The 22082-nt window shown below is 37.2% G+C and overlaps 3 protein-coding genes across 3 annotated transcripts in view; 1 reads left to right on the top strand and 2 right to left on the bottom strand.

The window, feature by feature from the left end:
• The window catches only part of LOC141435103 (ADAMTS-like protein 4), a 441311-nt gene that overhangs the window by 38802 nt on the left and 380427 nt on the right, over positions 1 to 22082 (bottom strand). The window lies entirely within an intron of this gene.
• Rab19 (RAS oncogene family member Rab19) lies at positions 762 to 3770 on the top strand. The gene is made up of 4 exons (XM_074097063.1): positions 762 to 1065; positions 1137 to 1221; positions 1410 to 1666; positions 3065 to 3770. The coding sequence occupies exons 1-4, from the start codon at positions 856 to 858 to the stop codon at positions 3164 to 3166; spliced, it is 654 nt and encodes a 217-aa protein (XP_073953164.1). The 5' UTR covers positions 762 to 855; the 3' UTR covers positions 3167 to 3770.
• Positions 7160 to 18818, bottom strand: LOC141435096 (uncharacterized). The gene is given in 10 exon segments (XM_074097643.1): positions 7160 to 7928; positions 8699 to 8865; positions 10058 to 10284; positions 11305 to 11519; positions 15630 to 15730; positions 15733 to 15844; positions 16217 to 16334; positions 16888 to 17161; positions 17559 to 17683; positions 18602 to 18818. Coding segments are annotated over 10 exon segments (1992 nt in total). The 5' UTR covers positions 18778 to 18818; the 3' UTR covers positions 7160 to 7451.

Genomic DNA, 22082 nt, shown 5'->3' with positions numbered 1-22082 from the left:
CCCTCGGTTGCAGCAAAAATCTGGTTAAACTCAAACCCAAAATCATTTATTTGCCTTAAAACAATACAAAATACTGAATCTAACCCTGTAAGTTGTTATCTTGTAAATTTCCAAAAAATCAGTTTTTTTAGTTTGCAGACTACGATTTCTTTTATTTGTACCACTACCACGAGTATCACTAAAGGTGGTTAGGAAAAAAGCTTTCAATACCAAAATCTTTCCTGCAAGCAGCCATGTTGACGCGGCTACTTGACGCTACTTTTTTGTGTCGCGGGAAATTCAAAATAGGGTTACGTGACCAGATTTGTCGCTGCAAACTAGCGACTAGCGGCTGGCATGACATGTGTCCGCACCTTTATAGGTTTCCTCTGATTGATGTAATATTCGCAGTTCTCATAACAATTTAGTAAAATGTAAGAATTTCAATTTGACCGTCAAATCTAATGGGTTAACTGAGCGAAGCCGCGGGTAAAACCTTGTGCAAAGGTAAAATTAAAACTGAAAGAGCTTTTATTTGTTCCAGATAACAATAAAAACGCAGAATTATTTTCATACACAAATTTTATTTTTGCCCTGTCATTTCTCGTACGAACTGAGGGCCTACTCCGAAGTTCAAAAATCGAAGTTCGTATCGTACCGTCTCTTTCGCTCTCGTATTAAATAGTATAAGCGTCAGAGGGATCGAACGACACGAACTTCGATTTTTAAATTTCTTTAGTAGCCCTGCTGAACTGTCAGTCAGCGTCTGTATGTGTGTCTGTCAAGTCAAACGTCAATCAAACTGAAAATGGAGTAGGAAGTAAACAGAGGACGCAACAAAATTAAATTTATTTAAATTAATTAACTCCGCTAACCATGAGCAGCCGTAATCCCAATACCCTCATGAGTGTCTCGGACGAACAGTTCGATTATTTATTCAAAATTGTGTTGATCGGGGACTGTGGCACGGGAAAAACATGTATTGTGCAGCGATTAAAATCTGGGAATTTTATTGAAAGGCACGGGAACACGATAGGCGTTGACTTTTCTATGAAAACCTTAATAGTAGACGGAAAGAAGGTCAAGGTTAGTGGATCTATTTTAAAATAAATGCGTAAAATGATTTGAACGTATTTTATCGTATCATATGATTTTAGCTTCAAATATGGGATACGGCTGGGCAGGAGCGGTTCAGAACAATTACGCAGAGCTATTATCGTTCGGCAAATGGCGTTATTATTGGTAATTATATTGATAAGCATGTATCCATTGCATGTTCAAATGAGTCATGCTTATTTCTTATTGTAAAAAGTTTTTTTATTTAGTTTGTTGTTAAAAAAACCTTAATGGTTTGCTGTATTTTTCTTCCAATAATCATAATTATTGTAATAATAAGTAAGTATTTTATAATTGTAGTTTTTTTTTTCCAGTTTATGACATAACAAAACGCTCTACATTTTTGTCTCTTCAAAAATGGATCGAAGAGGTCAGAAGGTATACTTCATCAAATGTCATAGTGTCGTTGATCGGCAACAAGTGCGATTTGACAGACCAGAGAGAAGTAGAGCCTGATGAGCCCAAGTCTTTCTGCCGATATGTTCCGGAAATCATGTTTGTACTGGAGACGTCTGCTAAAGATAATACCAATGTTGAAGATACATTCCGCGGGTTGGCCACTGAATTAAAGGTTGAATTTAATAATTTTATTTTAGAATTCAAACACTTTAGTTACAAGAGAACTTTGACCCATGTGAAATGTTCGCACCTACAGCTCTTTCTGTTATCATTGATATTTATGTTGTTATTTTATGTGTATAATTTGAGAGTGTAAATTCAAGTAAACATGAGACATTTAGAGGCTGTTTCACCATCCATTGATTAGTGTTAACTGGCGGTTAGGTGTGATGCCGTCTCTATTTGTTTTGTTCAAATAGACGGAGAAGGCATTACATCTTACCGTTGGTTAACGCTAATCAATGGATGGTGAAACAGCTCCTAAATGTATTGCTTATTATTATTTATTCTGAACTTATACTTATGTGCCTAAAAGATACAATTAAATATTTATTGTAAGTTTCTATCATAGCTTCTCACACTAACAAACTGTTCCATCCATTTATTAAGCAATCTTTTAACACTTCAATGACATTGTGACACTGAAATTCCACAAGGCATTGTAACTATTGCGACAGACCTTCACAGCAGCATGACAATACCTCTAAACATGACTTGTAAATACACAATGGATGACAACTATCTGGTAGTGCATTTGCTTAAAATTTCAATTAAGTGTACAGGGACAGAAAATGGTTTAGCTTTATTTGAGTATCAACTTAATTAATAATGCATCCAGTAGGTACCCTTAAATTACAAGGCATGGTTTGAGTATTGTTAAGTATTTTTTTAATTACTTGTATAGCTTGACCACAGTAAAATGCAAAAGCACCAGTGTAGAGTATCATATATTTTTCTTACTTTTTGTGTCATCATCATCCCAGCCTATATACGTCCCACTGCAGGGCACAGGCCTCCCCTCAGAATGAGAGGGCTTGGGCAGTAGTTCCCACGCGGGCCCAGTGCGGATTGGGAACTTCACACACCATTGAATTGCTTCGCAGGTTTGTGCAGGTTTCCTCATGATGTTTTCCTTCACTTTTTGTGTAGCAACCTAGAAACTCTGCACTGCGACGTTCCAAAATTGCCAGTCCCTCCCACCCAAAATTTCCTGTGAGATTAGCCCCTATGAAAGTTGATATTTTGATTTTCTGTATATTATTTTATATTTTATGAATTAAATTCAGGTTTTGTTCTGCAGTTTTGTGCTTAAAACCTAAAATTGCTAAGTGGCTCCGAAGCAGTAACATTTTGTGTGCTCTGCCTACCCCATTTGGGAATACAGGTGTGATGTTTGTGTGTGCGTGTGTGTGTATGTGTGTATGTTTTGTTCCACGTACCTTGATTTTATTTTTTTCTATTTTTTTCGTATTTTTCTAAAGCTCGAATTTTATTCATAAAATTAATAATGACTGCGATAGTCTAAAATATTGTGTTATTTTATATTTGTTACTACTGTCTATTTTTTCAGAGGCAACATGACAACAGTGAAGGTCCCCCACCAGAGACTGATTCGGTAGTCCTCGGTGAGGGTCACACAGTAGAACGGTGTCAACCGTGCCGTTCCTCTTAGATCAATACTCAGGTAATATTGTCACAATGTAGGTTATGTTAGTTGTTGATAATGTCAATGAATCTGATTTTTATTTTCTAAGTTTTGAATTCTATTTGATCACTACAACAGAGCTAAACAGTATTATTATTCTTCTAATGTGCCTTTAGAAATTCTGAATCTTACTTAAAATTTTTGAAAGTAGTAAAATGTGGTAAATACCTACCTATGGGTAAGGCCGCGAATTTTAACCAATGTAACATAGAAATAACATAAAAAAAATACGTGACGTTACCATAAAACGTAACGCAAATTTTTATAAAGCCTAAATCAAACTGGTAAAAATTCCCATTAGATAACGTATGTATGAAAAAAAAATACATGTCATATAATAAAGTGAAGTTTTTATTTTTACTAGAACTTTCTGACGATACTGATCTTAAATCTGTCCTATATGAGATCTATAGAGCTAAACATGAGAATGTGGAAGTAGCAGTACCCTCTAGTTGACGAACATCTTTCCAAAAGTGTATCTTTACATGCCTCTCTAACACTGACAATAAGGTGCACATTTATAAGCATAACGAATTTGGATGTGGTTTTTTTTTATTCGACTGGATGGCAAACGATCAATGAGTAAGAGATCACACCACCCATAAAAATCTGCAACGCCAGGGGTATTGCAGACGCGTTGCCAACCTAGAGGCCTATGATGGGATACCTCACGTGCCAGTAATTTCACCGGCTGTCTTACTCACCACGCCGAAACACAACAGTGCAAGCACTGCTGCTTCACGGCAGGATTAGCGAGGAAGATGGTGGTAGCAATCCGGGCGGACCTTGCACAAGGTCCTACCACCTAGTTGTGAGCATGCTTGTGACTTCGACTGTACAAGCTATTAAATACCTCAAAGAAATGGCTAAAACCCTAAATCACAGGTTTTACCAATTTAGGAAGTAGTATCTTAAATAAGTGGACAATGTAAAAAGATGTTTTTGGAAATAAATTATTATGATTATTAAGTTTAGGTAACAAATGAACTAAGTAGGTAAGTGAATCTCTCCGTTTGTCTCTCACTTTAAATACGCTATGCATGTAGCAAGACGTGAACACAGAACTCGCCACAATTCTCTTGTGCCGATCCCTGCACCTACAGATTAAAATTTAATTTACTTCAAAATATCCATCTAACTAACTTACTGTGCGTGCAGTCATTGGAAACCTAATAATAACTGGTGTAGTTAGAATTTTTCTGTGTGAACTTCCCTTTACCACATTTTTTCGTTACGTTATGTACAAAATACGTAGCATTTTGTAAAAATGTAACGTAATCGTAACGAAAGTGTAACGTATTTTATACAAAAAATCGTTTATCATGGCGAATAACGACATTTTGAACATAATAACACATGCCACTTACATGGAAAAGATTACCTATCGTATGAAAAAACAACCAGTTAAAATAATCACTACTTACCCTTATAATCGAACAAGCACTTTCGACGTTTTTTCGAAAAAAAACCGCCGCGTCACTTTTGATGGCTGTTTGTCAACAAACTGATGAGATTTATTTAGAGTATTAGTTGCCAGTGTACAAAAACAAATTTCTACCGAAATTGGCGTTAAAGGTAGCTTAATTAAGCGTCACCTAAGTATTCGTAACGAAAACGTGTTTTTTGGCACGTGAAAAGAAATAAATATAAAACATGAAAATTATTGATTATCATGATTCCGCAATCGGTAGGACTATCGTTTATATCATAAAATTTTGTTTAAACAAAATCATGATCATGAGAAGTTAAATAGCATGAAAATAATAAGGTATTTAGTACTCGTGGTCAAAAAAAATAGTCAATTTTCGTTACGTTTTGGACGGTAATATATTTTTATTATTTTTTTAAAAGGGTTTAAATCAATTATCTCATTTGCGACCTTGAGAGTTTATATCGTGTCATATAATAAAAAATTTAAACTCTAGGTGTTATCAGTTTTTTTTTATCAGCGTTCCAAATTTGAAACGTCCAAATTGGTCAAAATTCGCGGCCTTACCCCTATATATTTAGGTTTTTTAGTAAAATATTTTCTTTAATAATCTGGTTCTAATAATGCTCAGCTAAATTTAAGTAGACCTTTTTTTATTCACAATTATTGTTATTTATAAGAATGATTAAATATCAAAGTCACTATCAACTTTATTAGTCTTGCCTTAACATCAATTAATCATTTTAAATTTAGTTTATGAAATAAAAAAACATTATGTAGTCATAACCAAATGAACCGAAGCATAACAAGCAGTGCACTGCAACATACTTTCACTCGGAAAGTAAATTCCTGGCTATAATTTGATGAATTCCTCTTTCAATTGAATATTCTAATCTAATTATTTTGACTTGTACATTTTTTTACAACTCTATTATTTACATCTTTTGACTTGGTAGTAGAATTAAAATCTCATTATGTTTTATTGAAATATTTCATATAAGTAATGCATTAGTTAATATATTGTTTTTTTGGTGCTTATATTGGTTATTATCATTCTGTACTGATGATCACTGGATATTTCGAAAATTTATGGTAAGATACTTCTACTACATGTATGATGAAAACTTACTGCAAAAATATCGAGTAAAATAATTGAAATGAGTGTTCAGAGCATGGCCACAAAAAGTGAATAAAGATTTACTTAATATACTTTTGCATGCTATTGCCATTACGAAATTAATGCTCAACACTCATAAACATAAATACATATTACAGTTTGACTATTTGTTTCTAATAGGCAAAATTTGCTTGTTTGACGTGTGCCTATTCAACTTAAAGGTGGACATTAATAGTATTTAAGTTAAAATCATTTTTATCTGTTTCGATATTGTAAATAATTAGATAATGTATAACGTTTATACCACCTAATCGAGACTGATATAAGCCATATGTTAGTATTGATTGTTATCTCAGAAAACTGCATTATTGTAAATGAATAGATGTTACTACCTACTTATGTAGTTGTTTCGTGAGGTGGTCTATATGTATATTTTTAATTCCAATTGGTTAATCCTTTTTATATTTTACGGTAACTTTTTAAACAGACGTCATTTTGCGAAGATCCATATCCATGAGTTACAATTAACGAATATGTTTTCATGCAAACCCAACCTACCGTTTTCGCAAAAATCAACAAATCACATAGTTCTAACTATCACCAACACGATTCTAACGCGTTTCAAACTCTGTACAAGTTCATTATCAAAGCTTAAAATCACCGCGCATGTCAGTCCCCTGTTCCAGCGTTTGACAAACTGATTAGTAAACTTTTATTTTTTTTGTTTGTTTGTGAATGATCTGTCGCTGATCTGACGACCTTGGATTAATGATATTGGATCAGATGACAATTTTTAGAAATTTTAGATCGACATCGTAAAAGGTGATAAATTGTAGATTTCTTGCTTTAATAATTTCAAGCATGAAATATAATATTAAACCAGGCCGAGTTCGGAATGCATTTGGTCTTATTTTTACTAACAGATATATTTGAGTATTTTTTATTTTATTTCGATGAATACACATAACCAGTGCCCACTTTGTACCTTAAAAAGTTGTTATAATAACGTTCACCTTGTTGCTCTTGTCCGAATTAGGTCTAAGCCATATATATCTTCAAATTGTTCTTTATTATACCTGTATTACGAATATAATCGGGAATTGTAGATGTTGCGTCCAACAATAAAGTATTGCTATACTTTATTTTATAGAATATGAAGATATTGTTTTAGTCACAGTTGATAATTTGTAGTTTAATGCATGCCTTTAGGCCTAAATTAGTAATTAAAATAAATCTCTGTGATTATAATATTTCACTGCATACATTTTCAATCTTATTTACTTGTGATACTGAGTTTTAATTTTAATTCAATTAAAATGCGTACCTAATACATAATTATAAATTGGGCTGGATCGTACGTATCTACGTAAAGCTTTATGATAGAATATTATAGAAAATGTCAATAACCCAGCTAAATGGTTTAAGTGAAAATTTATTTTCTGTAAACAAATACACATAAAATAAAACTTGTTATACAAGATGTTAATCTTTGATTGTTCCTCACCAGGGACGGATTTAGAGGTCTAGAGGTCTTGGGGCAACAAGTAAGTGGAGGTCTCTAAAGCATAAAGGACTATTTGAAGAAAAATAGAAAGATTGGTGTCCCATCGAAATTTAAATATTTTTTAAACCTCTATTGTGAGGCTGTAGCCCCGGATGCCATCCCCTAAATCCGGCCCTGTTCCCCATTGTTCTACAATATCATATTAAATAAAATTTACATTATGATTCTTGGTATCGCTGACGATAATATCAAGTTGTTTAGTAACGTGTATGCCCGAAATCCACCCGAACTTTCCAGCTTCTGTGCCCAAGCCTCCAAACGCTCTAACCAGCTGGCCACTCTGTTTGAACACCTGTACTCTACAGTTACCGGAGTCTCCCACAAGGATGAATCCCATAGGATCAACGGTGAGCACTTCTGGTTGTCTGAACTGTCCTTTCCTCTGACCTACAGAACCGAATTCAGTTATTTTGTTCTTGTCAGCTTTATTGTAAATTTTTACTCGTCTGTTCCCGCTGTCCAAAATGACGACTCTGTCGTTAGTGACAGCGACGCTGGTTGGTGCGTTCAGTTCAGTGACGGTCACCTCTCGGGTCTCCCAGTTGTTGGCTGAGTACGTTGTTTGGAGTTTGGTCACGACTCCAATTTGGTCCACGAATTTGCCGTCCGGTTGCAAGATCTGTAAGATGATGCAGTTTAGGTACGCTGTTTTTTTTATATAATTGAACTTTGTTTCAGATGCGGGAATTCATTGGAGCAAGATGTTAAAATATAAGTTTTGTGTTTTCAAGATAGCGTCTGTCATTAATCGTTATTCTAAGCTACAAGATACATACAATGTTGCTTAGTCGTATTAAAGCAAAAACATATTGTGAGAACCCTGAACAGACTAGGCCCTAAAATGATTATTAAAAGCAACGTGAGTCACTTCGAAAAAAGGATGGTATGGCCGTGTTCGACTTGGCAAGAATGGCAAGGTCACCGCCGTGCCCCCGGATGTTTGGCATATCCAAGCTTAGCAGGCATTAGATAAAGCTGTTTTGGCTGTTGCAGTTGAGAGTTGCTAATATTATCTACGTATAATTTTATTTTGGTAAATACTGGATAGATAAAGTGGATAAACTGGACCTACAGCGTTCTATAACAGATGATCATCATCATTCCCAGCCTATTTACGTCCCACTGCTGGGCACAGGCCTCCTCTCATAATGAGAGGGCTTGGGCCGTAGTTCCCACGCATACAATTGAATTACTTCACAGGTGTGTGCAGGTTTCCTCACGATGTTTTCCTTCACCGTAAAGCTCATGGTAAATTTCAAATGTAATTTCGCACATAAATTTCGAAAAACTCAGAGGTGCGGGCCGCATAACAGATGATAACCCAGCCAAATAAAAAACTAATAAATCAAAAACTCAGATGATTATGATTAGGTCATACTTATGTCATACCTGAACACGGTCATTTCCAGTGTCGACGACATAAATTTGGTGATTGGCGTTGTCAGTGGCGATGCCTTCCGGCGAGCGGAACATGCCGGCGCGGCTGCCCTTCTGGCCGATGGAGCGCGAGTACTCCCCATCCTTGTTAAACACGTGGATGCAGTGCTTCCATTTATCTAAAAATAGAGGGAAAAATTCGCTATTTATTACGGGGGACTACATTATAAACCACAACAGCGGTGCTCCCTCAAGGCTGATGTGTTCATGTTTTTTTAATAGGATGTACCTACAGTCACCAGCCCCAATACCTGACACAACAAACCTGCATAAAATATCTGATACGACTCTATTTTTAGGGCCGGTAGGATGAGGTATAGGTGTAGGTATACACCGGAGAACGGTTTTAGCAATAATGCCCACATTCCACTGCAAGCGGAGCCGAGTCCGTTTAAGTCGCAATGGCGAACTGCACAGATGTGCTTCCACTGAATCTTCTTTTTTCAGCGGAAGGCGGGCATGTGAAAGTATCTCAATGATTTTCCTTGTCAGGCAACATATGTTACATACTATTTATGACAATTCAATTCAATTCAATTCATTTATTGCTAGAAATCAATGTAAGTACAGATTTTATTATTACAATATAGTCCATTGCTTCGCCTCCACAATTTCTGTTAACAGCGGGTCACGGTTCAGTTAGTTCGATCAAAATGTGTTTAACTACCACCTCTCTCGCACAAAACAGCGTTCTTTTTACAAGCTTTTATTAAGTTTCACCTGTCCCGTTGTCTGTCTGTCTGTAATAAAATCTTGCAAGTTAAATTCGACCAAATTCCAGTAGTTGGATTGACTTGAAATTTGGTACACTTGTGTAAATTGCGTGAAAATACGATAATCTGGTAGTGACATCCGAGTAGTTTGGCTAGGATCGTCGCCACAGGACGGAACTCTTCAACGGTTAATAGACTTGGAATTTGGTATGCAAATGTAGTTTGGGTGGCAATACAAGTACAGTCAGCAAAAAAAGCTTGTATTAAAAGTGATTTTTTTACCAAAATCTTTGATGGCTTTTAAAACTTACTGGAGAGAGCGAGCCACCAGAGAGGCCGTTCAGCAGCAATGGACAACGTACTCTCTACATTAGGTAGGTACAATCAAGGAAACTGAACCAGTACCATAATATCATACCAGCATACCAGGGTGGAACCTTTCAGAATCAATTACTATGATTTCTATGGCAAATGTATGGGATGTCAACATGACGTAAGTAGCACAAGCTGGTACCTACGCGATTGAGTTTTATTGACTGTAGCTACTAAGTTATTTTCAAAGTAACACTTAAGTATCTTCAAACGTCTACAAACTTACCAGTCACAAAGATCTCTCCCAAGCTTTTCATGAACGCGATGTGGACCGGGCACAACATACCCTCGCAGGTTAGCCTCGCCAGGATCTTTGCTTGTGTGCGTTCCACCACCAGCACACTGTGGGTGTCCATGCCGCACACATAGAGATGGTTGTTCCATGGACTGATGCCGACGCCGCAAGGGCGAGCCGTCTTACGCCATACGTAGTGGGGAATGAAACTACGGGATCTGGAAGGAACATTACGTTCATAATTTACAATTTATCTTGAAAAAAAAAGAAGGTAAATCGTCCGCCATGTTGTCAACTAGAGGCGTACTTATTTAAAGATTTGGCTTCCGGGGCCAGCCGGCTTTGCCACCACATTAAGTGCTGATGCTAAAGTATTTTTACTCAGATTATGCTTTACTATCAGAAGGCGAAGTGCATAGTGAAAAATTAAAAAGTTACAAACATTTCAGTATCGCTACACTCGACACCAATGTCGCATACAAATTCCACGCGTCTTACGCATCTTTTGGCCTTCTATGCTGGAAACGCGTGTGCAATCTCTTAGTGTTTCAGGTGTCCATGGTAGTGGTAAGAAGTAAGTAGAAAGAAGTAGCATTTTATTTTAGCTGTCCTATTAGCTACTTCAAGTTTCTATTAACTACTGTGTGAATAATAAAATTGTCTTAACTAAACGCCTATTAATTTAACACCTAACTCATTTACTAGGCACTCGTAAAGAACTTGAGTGCAGGCACTAGTAATTGTACTGGCACTCTTAGCAGAATAATTAAAACAAGCTAAATACGTTAATCCCTGCACAACACGGTACATTTTGTTTTGTAGATACCGTGGCGTATATCTGCAGACCATTCTATTCCGAATAGCTGTCTCATAAAATTCATCGGAGTTTATAGCAATTTAACTGGTCATACAACGCTTACGGGTGGAAGGTGAGTTCAGTCCCGTCTCTAGCCTTTAATCAAGGTAGAGCGAGATCGTCTACACCGCTTCCGCGCGTCAAAAGCCGCCATCATAATTTTATTTTGCACTGGAAACTGGAAAATGGCGCGTGAGAGGGACGGTACGATACGAACTTCGAATTTCGTAGTAGCCCTCCCCAGGACTGGGGTGAGTCAATGTTTTATACTGGCTTTACCACAGACCCTGTTACATAATGTCGAAAAAAATTGTTTTTGTTGGAATACGGAATGAAAGACTGGAAAAGACGGTACTGGTAGTATGCTGTCAGCAAAACGTACCTGTAATGTAATGTCAGACTATCCTCGCTCTCTAAAGGATTATTTTGCTTGGCTGCTTCAGGCAAAGGCTCGTCGGATTCAGCCTCCAACGGCGTGGCCGAGTCCAACTCAATGCGGAAATTCTCCTTGTCGAACACGAACCGATCGGAGTCCCATTTGGACACGTCGGAGAGGAGCTGCACTGCATTCTGGTGCAGGTTTATGTATATGCTGACCTGGACAAAAAGGTATGATTTAAATAATTTGTCGAATCAGGCGTTACTTTGCGGAGGGTCCATATCAACTACCAACCTACGAGTATAAACAATTAATTTTCTCACCCGCGACCTTACGATTCGTCTATGCAACAAATGTGTGTTCATGCAAACCCAACTATCACCACCACACACTACGCTAACACGTTTCGAACTCAACCAGAGTTCATCTTCAGAGCAACACACATCCATTTACCATGATACTAGATGTTAGGCAGATGCCAGATGTTAGAGTAGGTATAGCATAAACGTAGAGCCGTCGTAAGGTCGCGGAAGATTAAAGTACCCAATTGTTTATAGTTTATAAGTATAATTTATACTAATATTATAAAGAGGTAAAGTTTGTGAGGTTGTAGGGGGTATTAATCTCTGGACCTAGGTTCTGAACCGATTTAGACAAAATTCGGTATGAAATGGATATTTGGAGTCTCGATAAAATATAGCCATATACATTCTATTCTTAAAAATACCCGCCGGATAAGGATAAGCGAATTCTGCGCAGACGGAGTCCCGGAGAACAGCTAGTTTAGCATATAGTTTCTTTAAATAATTCATTGAATCAGGCGTTACCTACTTTGCGGAGGTTCTTATCAATGAACTAAAACAATAACTTTGCTCGCCCTAGGTATGCGTGTTCATGCAGTTCCTCCACGTCCACACCTAACATCTGGTAGCATGGTGCATGGTGTATACGGTTGTCGAAAATACAAACTGAAATGCACAGAAAAACCAGAAAAATAAGACCAGCGCTGGGATCGAACCCAAGTCCTCGGCATTCGTGCCACGTGCTATACCGCTACACCACCGCTGGACAGTGGTACTGGTGGTACGGAACGAATTTCTCCTATGCACCACATATCTCAGCTTGTTTGTTTTCCTATTTAGTCACTTCAGCAGCGACACTAGCGACATCTATGCTGTAGCCCTCATCCAGAAGCTTTCAGCACCCCATCGAAACTAACCGCTCACCCGGACAAGAGATGTCGCTACTAAGCAATCAAATTAAGATCGATTTTGGATTCTTTTTGTATTATTTATTTCAACTCCAAATTTTGTTACTTTACGGTCATCCCGTAAAACTATCGAAAATACAAACTGAAGGATACACAGAAAAACCAGAAAAATAAGACCAGCGCTGGGAATCTAACCCAGGTCCGCGGCATTCCGTGCCACGTGCTATACCGCTACACCACCGCTGGACCGTGGTACAGACACGAATTTCTCCTATGCACCACATAATCTCAGCTTGTTTGTTTTCCTATTTAGTCACTATGGTTGTACGGTTGTGTTGCTCTGAAGATGAGCTCTGGTTGAGTTCGAAACGCGTCAGTGTAGTGTGGTGGTTGGTGGTGATAGATGGGTTTGTGTGATTTGTGTGTGTTCTTACAGTGTGGAGGTGGAGGAACTGCATGTACACGCATACCTTGCATAAACGTAGCTATCATAAGGTCGCAGTGAGCAAAGTTATTGATTTAGTTTTTTTTTTCTTTAAACCTGGATTTAACGCCTGTGGACGAATGAACGCATTGGGTGAACACTAGGAGCGACGTTCCCGTAGGAGCGAAGTAATTTTATTTATTAATTTAATTTCAAATATTTACAGAATCCTCATTCATTCATAAACGTAGTTACAAAATAGTTGAATACATAAAAAATACTTATCACTTTTTTTTGTACAATGGATACTAGGCAACGGATAAACATACTTATATAGAGATAAATACATACATAAATACATATTAAACATCCAAGACCCGAGAACAAACATTCGTATTATTCATACAAATATCTGCCCCGGCCGGGAATTGAACCCGGGACCTCAAGCTTCGTAGTCAGGTTCTCTAACCACTTGGCCATCCGGTCGCCAAACTTCGAAACCTAGTTTCACAAAAATCTAGCAAAGCATCACACTTCGGTGTACAAAAGCATGTTTTATTAGGTTAAGTTTTGGACAAATCGAACGAATCATACTAACGAACGAATTAAATTGTTAAACCTGGATTAAGGATCATAGCCATAAATTCTGTCACTACTTAACCTTTAGGCCTTTAGGCCCTAAAGTTTAGGGTAATTTGGAGTTATATAGTTAACTCTGGTTCGTGCAAGTCCGCCCTTTAGTAATAAATAATAATCATTAAGGTATCTTGAACTAATATAAAGCGCTATGACATTAGTTAGTTGCCTTAAATCTGATTTAACCTTCTGTGGTGAAGCACCAAAAATATTTCTTTAAATAAATCTACAGATGTCACTTACTTTTCGCTTTTTTTATTTGTGTGTGTCTTAGAGTCGGTTAATTTAAAAAAAAGTTCTTTGCACTACACGTTTTCAGCCATTTATTGAGGGGGATGACGCGTCTACATTTCACATAAATGCAGATAACATGACTAATTTGGTCGTGTACTTTGATAGGACAACAGTGCGTGATGCCTGCTCACGTTATTTGTGTTTGTGTGCGGCAACTCTAAAGGAATACAGAGACATAACTATAAATAGCTAGTTTTCTAATCAGCGGAGTAATCTCCCAGTGTACGGGTAACCACAGCTAAAAGGCAGGAAGAAGCTCAACGTGATATTATTGTTTTCAAAAAATAACGTTGTGTTTTTGGATTAAAATTTTACTCAGTTGCCCCAGAATTTAGAAAGATGGCTCTTTTCTAAAAACCATGTTATATTTTGACAGACTGCTCTCGCTGAGGTAACAGTTTGGAACTACAATTATCTAGAACTAATCATTTTGGGGTCCACTTTATAGCTTTGAACTCAATACCTCGGGCTAAGAAAGCTAATATATATGCGAAGTTTAGTCTTTATCACGCTATTTAAATACAAACGGTAATAATTACGATATCATTCCAGCATAATAATGTGTTCTTATATCGCAGACCACGATTTAATCGAGTCAATTGCACCCCTGTCTATTCATAATCAATTATCAGATTAGCTTTCCAATGTAATGACCAAGATATCTTCGACGGAAAACGACAATGAACTAATTCAGAATGGATGTTATAATAACATAAATAACATAACTATAACTAAATAACATAAGCTTTTGCGCTTTTGATTAATCATAGATATAGATAAATACATCTCCTTCGAACGTGATTAACTGAATACGAACTACGACGGACAAAAGGGCTTCAAGCTTACAAAGTCTTAAAAAGTGACTCCTATTTATTTATTTACCTACTCCTTGTTTTATTCATCATCATCATCATCATATCAGTCATAAGACGTCCACTGTTGGACATTGGCCTCCCCCGTAGACCTCCTATTTTTATCAACCGATGAAAAAGACGGAGGAGGTTCTCATGTCGAAGCGTACATACATATTTTTTCACTTCTCATGCTCTCAAAATGTTACTTTAGTCTCTGCATATCGGGACTAAAGCTCCTTTTTATTCTCTGGGGAATAAAGTATTTTTTTTAATTTACATTGGAAACCCTAAACAGCCAACACGGTTTTTGAGAATGGAGGATTTTTAGGGCGTAGAAATAACCTCAAACGACAACTGTGCAAAAATATAAAAAAACACGATTTAATCTCGTGAAACACAATGAATGATTTACGAAATGAATCTATTAAATTATATTAAGGATTAATTCATTCTATTATGCATAGTCCAATTAGTTTTAAAATAGATTTCAATTTTGAAACTGTTGGCTAAATATGCAAGCTTTTAAAGCGTCATATTCATAAACAATAAAGAAAAGAAAAAAGAGCGCGACAAAGTTTTTTTTGCATTTTGAATTTTGAACACATGGCCTGTCCATTAGTCGAGCCTACGTTTTTAAAAAGTAATATTGTAATTTTGAACAGAACATTGTTTTTTTTTCCTCGCATTCAAAGTGAAAAGTAGTGTTTAACGCGAGACTTAACAATCTTAATGCCACTCGCTCTTTATTTTAATATATATCTAGTGACTAATACCTATTATCCGCTTTAAGTATTTGAACGCCCGTAAATTCTTTAAGACATTAACAATTGTCTGGCGGGCACTATGTAAACTGCCGGTCAGACGCCAAAACAGGTTGCTAGTAATTACTCGCGAGCTCGGATCAACAAACCTTGTTTTTATCTTGAACTTGCTCCTTCAGTGACATAGATTTCTTTGCTACTTGCTGTGCTTCTTCCAAAGAATTCTTGAGTGCTAAAGCCGACATGTCCCTGATCTTTGAAGGTCCGATGCTTCCTTGAGCAGTTTTTCTTTGCTTTCGATGATAGCGTTGATTTTTTCGTCAGCTGTTATGGTGATTTGCTCCGTTATGCGCTCGCAGCGATCCTGATTTAAATAAGAAAAGAAGATTAAAATTTAAAATTACATTGCATAAGATTTATTTATAAGTCAATGTTGCATAAAAATAAAGGGTAAAAGGATAAGGAGGAGTAAAGCGTGAGGCAACTTCGCGAGAGAGATTTTAAATACGACGTATATAACATTTTAGTTCTTAGTAGCGTACCTACATAGAGGAGGGGCATCTATAACTTTCATCACACCAATATTGACCATTTTAGAGCCCCCATTATTACAATTAATTATGAAAATTTAAATTATTTTGTTCGTGTTCACAAATCGTAAATCATTCGATCGTAACGTCTTCTTAGTTATTTATTATTTGGGAAGATATAGGTATAAATAAGTAAGCCCTATTACCTTGTAATGTTCAACTTTGTGCTCCAGTCGCTCAGCAGCAGACTGCAGCTGTTTTAGTATTGATTCCACCTGCGTCCGCATATCATCCAAATGCTGAGCCCAAGACACGGCAGAAATTCTGTACAGAATATTGATACCACTTACTTTATTTGAAAACAGACTACATCAATGCCCTAATTAAAACTACATTGGATAGCAAATATACCTACTCGTTCACAAGTAAGATTTTGTTGAAGTTGATGAGACCTGAGGTGTAAATCAAACCCCATCGAGAAATTTACATGGCATTTGTGTTCTGTAGAATTTATGAATTTTGTGATAAGTTTCCTGTAAATGACTCCCATGTCCCAACCCAAACTTGTTCAAGCGTCTTCAAAATCGATTGACGCGGTATCGGCTTAAGCTGATAAAAAACAGCTCCAGACTCTCGCAATAACAGCGATAAAGAGGTTGACGTGGGGACACCAAACAAATGCTTTCAAATCATATTCCACTATTGGATATAGGCCTCCCCCATAGACCTCCAGTTGCTTCGGTTGGCAGCGGCTTGCATCCACCGTGAACCGTTGTCGATGGGCGACAACAAGCCTTTAAACGCTTTTGACTAACTAGCCTTCTTATTTATAACATCGTAAAGCCTCGAGGTGGCTATCATAAACACGCAGATACACACCATCTTGCAGTGTTCACAGGCAGTGACGTCAACACTATCACACATGGTCTGGCACTGTGTACACCTCACACCAGCTGCGAATAAGTCCACACTCTGACCAAACGACGTCGCTGGGGTCATGGGCGGAGTTGATGTCTTCGGCTTATCATTACTGATACCCACGAGTTGGAGCAGGGAGTCTATGTACAGGTTCGAAGGCAGATTTTGGAGGAAGTTCGGACCTGTCACTTGGATTTTGGTGCCGCATATCGGGCATTCCAGGATTGGTAAGTCTGAAAATAAACGTCGAACTTATTGGTCGTAATATATTTAGATTTTGGATACGACGTATGTTTATTGTTTTAGACGTCTATATGAAATTGGAGACGTTGTTTCTTCAAAAAAAAAACCGTAGCACAGTAAGTCGAGTAGTTACTTCATCCCGAAGGATCACAGAACATTGTTAAAGCAGGATGTATGCATAACTATGCATAAAGGCCATTTTATGGTGTATAATTGCGTCGTTAACTTTGACTAAATAGGTAGAAGTTAACTTAGTGAGTACAACCACTGTTGTTTTCTTTTTATTGTAGGTACATAATTTATTTATTTTAAATCTTCTCTAGTTCGCATTATTTTACTACGACTATTATTTTTCTCTGAAACCTAATGATTATCATCAGTATCTACCTGCAGCGTACACAGCCAAGCAAGCCATGCAGAAAGTGTGCTGGCACGGCAGCATCTTTGGGTTGTGGAGAACTTCTAAACACAGCGCGCATTGCACCAGCTCTTTGATACCACCCGTTGATAACCTGCTCGCAAAAAAAGTTAAGTACCAACTGAATCGTGACCCACTATAGAACCTTTTCGTAGAAAAAGTCATAGTGACATCGCATTGCTTGACAAGGGGAACTCATTGTACCTAATATTATCTATTCTGTGGTGACACTTACTGTGAGAACGTTTTACGGTGGGTCAGGAATCAAATGGTTCGACTGTACACTTAAGCTACTGTTACACATGCTCGTTACTAGCATGCTATTATTAGCATTATGCTTATGTATGCTTATGAGCATGCCAGTAATGACCATGCTCATGGACTGTTTACATTTGCTAGCAATAAGCATGCTAGTTTTAAGTATGCTCCTAAATAAGCATGCTCAAACAAACACTCCGATACACATGCTTTTTGATAGCATGCTCTCTGCCAGTTCAAAGTCAGTGTTGCCACGTATTACCGTGTTCTACGGCTTTCAGGCCAAAAAATCTCAAAATCCACGGCTAACGGCTGCAACCCTGTGGCCGTTACTGGCACTTGAGGTATCCCATCTTAGGCCTCTACGTTGGCAACGCATCTGCAATAGGTACCCCTGGTGATGGGGCTCGTGCTACTAACGAGCATATGTAACAGTGGCTTTAAATTAGTTTGCTAATGTCGAAAGTCAAAACGAAATATCAGTTTTCTTCTTCCTTTTCATTTGAATCTCAGACTTAACATTCTGGTTGTACTTTAAGTAGAATTTCAACCGTTATTTTTAGTCTCAGTCTGCTTGGTGCAACTAAATAAAAAAACCGCCCAAGTGCGACTTGGGCACACGCACCGAGGGTTCCGTACCTACATCTCTGAATAAGCATACCTACCTACATACCTATTTTTTTGGTGTAATATGAAAAACCGGCCAAGTTCGTGGCGGATCACGTCGGTAGGATTAGTAGGATAAGCAACTCACCTTCGAGTTTTTGACTCCTGACTTGGGGAATACTTGCTAGACATGTGTGACCTGAAGAACTGCGTTTCCTGCCCGTTAGGAGTGGTCGGAGTCCTGGGGCTGACGTTAACATCCTTGTGTCCTTTAAAGCTTTTCAAGGAGAAAAACGACGGCTTCTTCTTTAATTTCTCCGCCATTACAACTTAACACTTCAAATTACAATCACAAACTGATCGAATTGAAAGGATAGTGTTATCTTGTTGCTTCAATTAATACATAATTGTGATAAATAATTATCTAGCTTATATCGGTGGTCTGAGTGAACTGAGCTGTGCTGGTTATATATAATAATTCCGGGATTAAGTATAATTTGTTTCTAGAAGGGGTTGTGCCGTGCCGACGGACGCCGAGCATGCCCTCCACCGTCAGGGTGAAAGCAGCACTAACACCATAATCGTGTTCTAAAAAAATATGTTTTAAACCGACCAGTGGTCCATCACGCCTATCACTCCCATTATCAAATCCTCTGTCCCACCAGATGGTAAGCGCAGATGAGACCCAAGATGTACTCGTAGCTCACTGGTTCAGTAACAGCCTATTCTGACCTTGAAAAGCCCTCAATTTTATATTTTGGAAAAACTGACGATGGGGATATCCACTCCTTAGAAGTCGGCATTAAAATCCCAGGGATATTCCTTAAAATTACGAAGAATTCCCTTCAAAAATGTTTTTAGACTTATTGAAATTTCGGGATCTTACTTGCGTAGGTACCTTCATACATCCCGCCCAATCCCGTTATATCAGAAAAAAAGCAGTCTATCGTGCAAGTTGTAGTACATTGCGGCGCTCGATTGACCACTACACAAACTCGTTGGCTTTACGGCCTCGCAATGTGATGCAACTTGTACGATTTTTCTTGCAAGTCTAAGCTCCGTTTAAAAGACCCTGCTATTGGCTGCTATCCAATAGCATTAGCGTGAAAGATTATCGAAAATACATATTATTACTATTATTAGATAGATAGTAGGTTTATAAAAATAAAAACATTATAACGACGTGAAAAGAGGGCGATAAATTTAATAATTAAGGGCATGCCGTTCCATTTCTTGGGAATTATCCTTAAAACTTTGTGGTAAGTACTGCGACGTTTATCCATTGATAAGATTGTTCGTAATTACGAGATAATGATAGATTAGTAGGTAAATACAAGTCTATTTAACGATACCATTTACTTCACACGGATGTTACTTCAACGCGCAATTGTTATTAACAGATTAGACCACTTCCTCACACTTGATCTTTCTCTTAATTCCACTTCGATAAATATAGATTTCCTAGAATGAAGGTAAGCTTTCGTGTTTTTTTTAGGTTTCCTAGTCATACAGGGACCGTTATAGTTTCGCTATTACTCTGAAAAAAAAAACGTAAAGTGGGGATGTTTTGTTTTCTCATCTAAACTGAGTGTGGGGTATCGTTGGATATACCTTTTGAAAGCATAAGGTAAAGGTAGTTTAAACTTCCGATTGCTCAACGCGCTAATGTCTAATAGATGGCACTCTGCTTTCTCCTCTATTGCTAATAAAAATAAATATGGCAACTATTGGGACAATGACGAGTATTCGTATTCGTTCGTTGCTAAGACCATTTTTCGATTTGGGAATGCGTTTGCAAAATATTAGGCATTCAAATGTTAATTTTTGTTATTCAAATTATGCTGCTGTGTATTTTTTGGGCTATATCTACATATATCTGTCATTCATAATTCTGGCAAATAAATACCTACATAGGTAATTACTTACACCGAAACGCAAGAACATAATTGCAGAGACTTTATAAAACACGAAGGTAAAAAGATAAAATGTTTCTTGTGCCCTTAGTTCTCCTGGTTGTCTATTCACCTCATGGACCACATAGTGCAAGTGGTTAGTACCTATATAGCAGGATTATGGAATAAAGTCGTGGTAACGATCCAGACGCATAGCCCCAAATAGCCTGCTTAGATCCTACCACCTGCAAATGCAAGAAGAATTTGAAGTTTCGTTCTATACAGCTGTGCAATAATAAAATATGAAATATAGGAAATGTTCGGTAAACTATTATTACCAAAGATTTCCAACCGCTTTTCTAAAGAATATGTTTGACAGTTGTTTTTATAATCACTAGATTACAAAAACAATTGTCGCATCTTTGATAATCAAGCGCGTATTCAAAATGACATAACAAACGTATCCTTAAAAGTACATTTCTAAGCAGTTAATAATTTTATCCAATGATGATTTGGTATGATCAGCAGGTATTCTTTTACTGCACGACACGATTAAGGCTGATTGTCATCAGTACATCAAGCAAAGTCATAAAATCGAAATAAATGGCAGGTCGATTATTCCATACGAATTGTGGTCGCGAAAGATGCGAGAAAGTAATCGAAAATCGAAACATGTAGGCAATGAGGCTGCAATATTTTAGGGAGGCGGTTAACGGTAAAAACAGGTGAAGCTTTATGTTATTGAAGCTTTTGTTTTTTATTATTAGCTTTATTTCGATAGTACTGTCATTGACTGTATTTCGTATGTTGTTGACTGTTGTTTCCCAGATTGTGCCCAAGTGAGGGGACGAGTGAGTTAATAGGGTAGAATTCACAAGTATCACACCCACTACCTAGACTTATTACTTTTGGTGTACAAGTAGTTTAAGATTAAATTAATATTAAAATTGGATTTGCTGATAACTTCACTCACTACACATACACATACTGTCGGGGTGTAACGTTGCCGGTTTATTTTTTTTGTAGGATTTGTCTTTTTTACGCATCAAACTTGTTTTTAAGTAAAGTTCAACAGTTTACGGTGGTTTTACAAACTTTCCGCTAAATATTCCTCTGTGTAAAGTATGAGTTATACCGATTGGCTTTTTATTTGGAACGAGGATACCTGTAAGGTTTAACCTGTGAGTCAGGGGTCAGGCTTTAGCCGTTATACGCTATCTAAAAGAGGATGAGAATGCGGATTCTATTTGGCTTCAGGTTATATACTAAGTTGTGCCTAGAGAAACAAACTTCACTACATTATCTACAGATTAATCGCGTATGAGAGTACAACGTGACTCGTCTGTAATTTCATGAATGTGTGATCTTACTGCAATAGGATGAGGTGAATAACTTTGACGTTGACTTATAGTTTAGAATTGAATTGTTTTGTATATCTGTTACTTAGAGCTGATGTCAAAGGTTTATTGTTGATTGCTATCACATGAAAAACATCTAAATCAAAAATTTGAAAAAGTGTATTTAAGAATAAATTTAGGGGCTGTTTTACCACCCATTGATTAATATGTGATGCCATCTCCGTCTATTCGAACAAAACAAACAGAGACAGCATCACATTTATCCGTCAGATAAATTTTATCAATGGATGGTGAAACAGCGACCATGACATAAGAATTCTCAAATACCTAATCCATATAAAAACACAATAAAGCAACATATACTTACATTTAACAATAT

Source organism: Choristoneura fumiferana, chromosome 14 (genome assembly GCF_025370935.1).
Source record: "Choristoneura fumiferana chromosome 14, NRCan_CFum_1, whole genome shotgun sequence".
NCBI classification, from domain to species: Eukaryota; Metazoa; Arthropoda; class Insecta; order Lepidoptera; family Tortricidae; genus Choristoneura; species Choristoneura fumiferana.
Note: the sequence above shows the minus strand (reverse complement) of the source record. Positions and strands in the feature narration are given on the sequence as shown.

What these genes read in the sequence shown, in the direction of transcription:
- Rab19 (XM_074097063.1), top strand. Translation starts at nt 856, where the DNA reads ATGAGCAGCCGTAATCCCAATACCCTCATGAGTGTCTCGGACGAACAG. An exon ending in TAGACGGAAAGAAGGTCAAG is followed by an intron (nt 1,066 to 1,136) that starts GTTAGTGGATCT and finishes ATATGATTTTAG; the next exon opens with CTTCAAATATGGGATACGGC. An exon ending in GGTTGGCCACTGAATTAAAG is followed by an intron (nt 1,667 to 3,064) that starts GTTGAATTTAAT and finishes CTATTTTTTCAG; the next exon opens with AGGCAACATGACAACAGTGA.